Source organism: Lolium perenne, chromosome 6 (genome assembly GCF_019359855.2).
Source record: "Lolium perenne isolate Kyuss_39 chromosome 6, Kyuss_2.0, whole genome shotgun sequence".
Classification (NCBI taxonomy): Eukaryota; Viridiplantae; Streptophyta; class Magnoliopsida; order Poales; family Poaceae; genus Lolium; species Lolium perenne.
In genome coordinates this window covers 37,789,100-37,792,918 of record NC_067249.2, presented here as the reverse complement: position 1 = coordinate 37,792,918, position 3,819 = coordinate 37,789,100, and the positions used below count along the sequence as shown (strand labels likewise).

General features: G+C 48.0%; 1 protein-coding gene across 1 annotated transcript; it reads right to left on the bottom strand.

Moving 5' to 3' along the window:
• Positions 1-554: 554 nt before the first annotated feature.
• LOC127309721 (uncharacterized) lies at positions 555-2,149 on the bottom strand. The gene is made up of 5 exons (XM_051340466.2): positions 1,661-2,149; positions 1,389-1,562; positions 1,185-1,295; positions 930-1,101; positions 555-838 (listed from the first exon to the last, which is right to left on the bottom strand). The coding sequence occupies exons 1-5, from the start codon at positions 1,996-1,998 to the stop codon at positions 701-703; spliced, it is 933 nt and encodes a 310-aa protein (XP_051196426.1). The 5' UTR covers positions 1,999-2,149; the 3' UTR covers positions 555-700.
• Between the last annotated feature and the right edge of the window lie 1,670 nt (positions 2,150-3,819).

The following is a 3,819-nucleotide window of genomic DNA, read 5'->3' as shown; positions in this document are numbered from 1 at the left end:
GACCCTCGACGCGTACCATCATACACGCTCCAGAAGTCCTCGCCGCCACCGTCTTCCGCATACCCATCTTCAGGAGAGATCAATGCAATGACCTTGCGAGGCCTGCCACCAATGCCACCATGACGCTAGACAGCTCCACCACCCGGCGCACGTCGAGCATGACGTATCCAACGATGCTACCCTGCTGCACCATGCCGCCGAGATTCTCCATCCACTAGTGGAAAACAGGCCTTTTGATCCGGGTGGTTAGGGCCTTTTGTCGCGGGCGGCCAGCCGCGACAAGCAAGGCGCGATAAAAGGGTGGCCTTTTATCCCGGGTCACTTACGACCCGCGACATAAGGTCCACCACGTGGCAGCCGCGGGGCGCGCAGGGCACAGGCCCTTTTGTCGCGGGCGGTATTACCACCCGCGACAAAAGGCCCTCTACGTGGCGCGCGCACAACGCTTCTGCTTTAGGGTTTGAGGGGTGCAGCACCCCTCCCCCCCGCCACCGACCGCCTGTTATTTCATTTTTTTCGTCCGAAAATAAAAGTTGCATATATTTGTACGCTACTAGAAGTTGTACACATTCATTCATTATATATATATAGATCGATCAAACAAAGATTGGAAGCAGAAGTCGATTCCCCTTACACATATTCGTAGGTTCCCTACATATATACATGGAGCTCACGATCGACAAACGGTACTAACGACCGTCTATTTGGAGGTAGAACAACTATCTGGACTAAACAAGCCTTTGTTGTTTATTACTTCTCTAACCAAAAGTCCCGCCAGTTCCTCCGCGATTCCTAGTGCGTGTTCCTTTGGTTGGAGTCTGTCCCGCATGAAGTCGACCTATATACGAAAATGAGATGAGTATGACTATATCAGTCTTGATAACGAAATATTGATGATAATAAATAAAGTTGTGAATGTTATTGCTTACGTCGAATTTATTTCTGTTCTGCTTCTCAGTGGTTAACATGCGAATGGACTCGCAAACGTAGTATCCACATAGATTCGTCCCTTGTGGCTGCTGGGGGCACGGTACAGGATTAAATGTTAGCTTCTTTGCAAAGGTAATCTCCTTATGAACATTCTTCAAAGCTTGCCAAGCCCTGCCATGCAAAAGAATGATTGAATGAGTGGATAATTAATTGATATCTCACGAAAGATAAAGCGCGGCGATGAAGGAAATTACACTTGGAGCAACTTCTGCAAGTCCTGGAACCCGTCCAGGCCTCTACTCAGTGGGTCTTTTACTTCAACTATTCCCTTATCAGGTTGAATGTCTAGTAGAATCCAGTGGAAGCTGCACATGTTATGCATATACGTCAGGAATTACACTTAACATCGAGTAAGAAAAATTGAATGTGCATATATAAAAGATCATTAAGACTCTCACTCGTAGTTGTAAGGAAACAATATTGAATCACAGAAATATTGCTGCCCCAAAAACCTTAGTAGGTTTCCCCCCGTTTCTTCGCGTTTATGCTTCACCGTTTCAACATGTATTTTATCTGGGTCAACAAACCCAACATTGATAATATTATTACTTTTGCACTCACTGATCTTCAGTCTGCAAAAGAGAACCCATAAGATATAATGAGTATATATATGCAATGAAAACGAACATGAACTGAATGAAAATGAACTTATATGTAGTTAACAACTTACAAGCAATAGCAACTCATGAGAGATTTGTCGAGGGCTTCTAGATTGAATAACTGCCAGAGTTCATTCATCTCAATATGGATCTCCTCCTTTCGGTAGTAATATTCCCATGGTATACTCGCCACGATGTACATTTTTTTCTCCTTGCATGCATCAAGGTACCACTGATGCAAATTCCGCATATGTGTTGGTAGTTTATGCAGCTGCTCTCTGCTGACCAAGTCGGCCCCGTAGACAAATTTAGGAGCTATATCAGCAGTGGGTAGTGCAGCATCTGCTGCAAGTAGCAATTCCTCCACGGAAACTTTACAGGCAGCCGCTAGGCTAGCAGCTTCTTCCATATCGAAACCACCATGTTCCTGGTATACCTTGGGAACATTAAACACTTTGAGTGCTGGGATCGATTGTTTGGGCTGAGCACCGAGGAGGGGAACTTCCTTTCTCTTTTTGCCTTTTGTCGTTTGCTTGGCCTTGAGGGGTGCACTTGTTGAACTTGACCTTTTCTCATCTGCACTTCTAGCTGATGATTTGCTCGTGACGCGTGTTTGCGAGAGGGAGAGGGTCTCGGCGGCGCGTGTTTGCGAGAGGGAGAGGGTCTCGGCGCGTGTTTGCGAGAGGGAGAGGGCGCGTGTTTGCGAGAGGGGGAGGGTGTCGGCGACGGGTTTTTGCGAGGGGGGAGGGAGTCGACGTCAGTTGTTTGCGAGAGGGGTGTCGGCGCGTGTTTGCGAGAGGGAGAGGGCGCGTGTTTGCGAGAGGGGGAGGGTGTCGGCGACGGGTTTTTGCGAGGGGGGAGGGAGTCGACGTCAGTTGTTTGCGAGAGGGGTCTCGGCGGGTGTTTGCGAGAGCGGTGTGTTTGCGAGAGGGGTGTGTCGGCGGGTGTTTGCGAGAGGGGTGTGTCGGCGGCGGTTACAACAAAATTTAAACTACAAATTTGAACTAACTAATTACATTTAACAAAAATAAACTAACTAATTACAACAAAGTACTTACAAAATTTAAACTACAAATTTGAACTAACTAATTACAACAAAAATAAACTAACTAATTACAACAAAATACTTACAAAAATAAACTAACTAATTACATACTAAAACTAACTAACTTAATGGATATGTCGTTTCTGCTCCCGGGAGCACATGCTCCTGGTTTTTAAAATAAAATTTCACCATATTATTTAATGTCAAAAAATTCTGACAAAAAATGTCACAGATACATCTTGATGTTCTATGTGTTTGCAAAGTCGTTTCACAAGACATTTGCTTGTCATTTTTACACATGACACAAAAAATGTTGGTTTCGCGCGGAACTTGGCATACACACATGGATTGTTGACATATACGCGTGAATTACTAAATTACTAACTAACTTAAAAACTAAATTATTAACTAACTAAATTACTAACTAACTTAAAAACTAACCAATTAAATACATAAAAACTAATTAACAAGAAAACTAATTAACTAACTTAATACATAAACTAAATTATTAACTAACTAAATTACTAACTAACTTAAAAACTAACCAATTAAATACATAAAAAACTAATTAACAAGAAAACTAAGAAATAAAAAAAAAGGGGCGACGGCGCGCGCGGCCGCCGGTACTGCCACGCGCCGGTGGCTACCTGTCGAGGCGCGCGACGCGGCGGCAGAGGAGGTCGCGAGGAGGCGGTGGCGCGGCGGCAGGGGAGGTCGCGAGGAGGCGGCGGCGCGCGGCGGCGCGGCGGCAGGGGAGGTCGCGAGGAGGCGGCCGGCGCGCGGCGGCGCGCAGAGGAGCTCTCGCGGAGGAGCTCGAGGTGCGCGGCGGCGGCAGAGGAGCTCCAGGGGACGGAGGCGCGGCGCAGAGCTCTTCCCCGATGGCCGGAGGTGGGGGCGGCGGCGGCGGCTAGAAAATCCGGCAGCCTGGCGGCGCTTTTTTGGTCTAGGGTTGGCCACCAATGTCGCGGGTGGTTGCTCCGCCCGTGACGCGGAGGTTATATACCCCCACCCCCTTTTGTCGCGGGGGGGGGGTAGACCCGCGACAAAAGACCCCCCCCTTTTGTCGCGGGTCGAGCCACCACCCGCGACAAAAGGGTGTGGGGGCTGATCCGTGGCAAGTGAATCCAACGGCTCCGGCTGATCCGTGGCAAGTGAATCCAACGGCCAGGAGCCGTTGGACGAGGA

Bases quoted from the DNA above. Each gene is read 5' to 3' on its own strand.
- LOC127309721 (XM_051340466.2), bottom strand. From the start codon at position 1,998: ATGGAAGAAGCTGCTAGCCTAGCGGCTGCCTGTAAAGTTTCCGTGGAG. The intron at 1,102-1,184 runs GTAATTTCCTTC...TTTGCATGGCAG, and splicing joins TTGCAGAAGTTGCTCCAAGT to GGCTTGGCAAGCTTTGAAGA. The intron at 839-929 runs GTAAGCAATAAC...TTTCGTATATAG, and splicing joins AGAACAGAAATAAATTCGAC to GTCGACTTCATGCGGGACAG.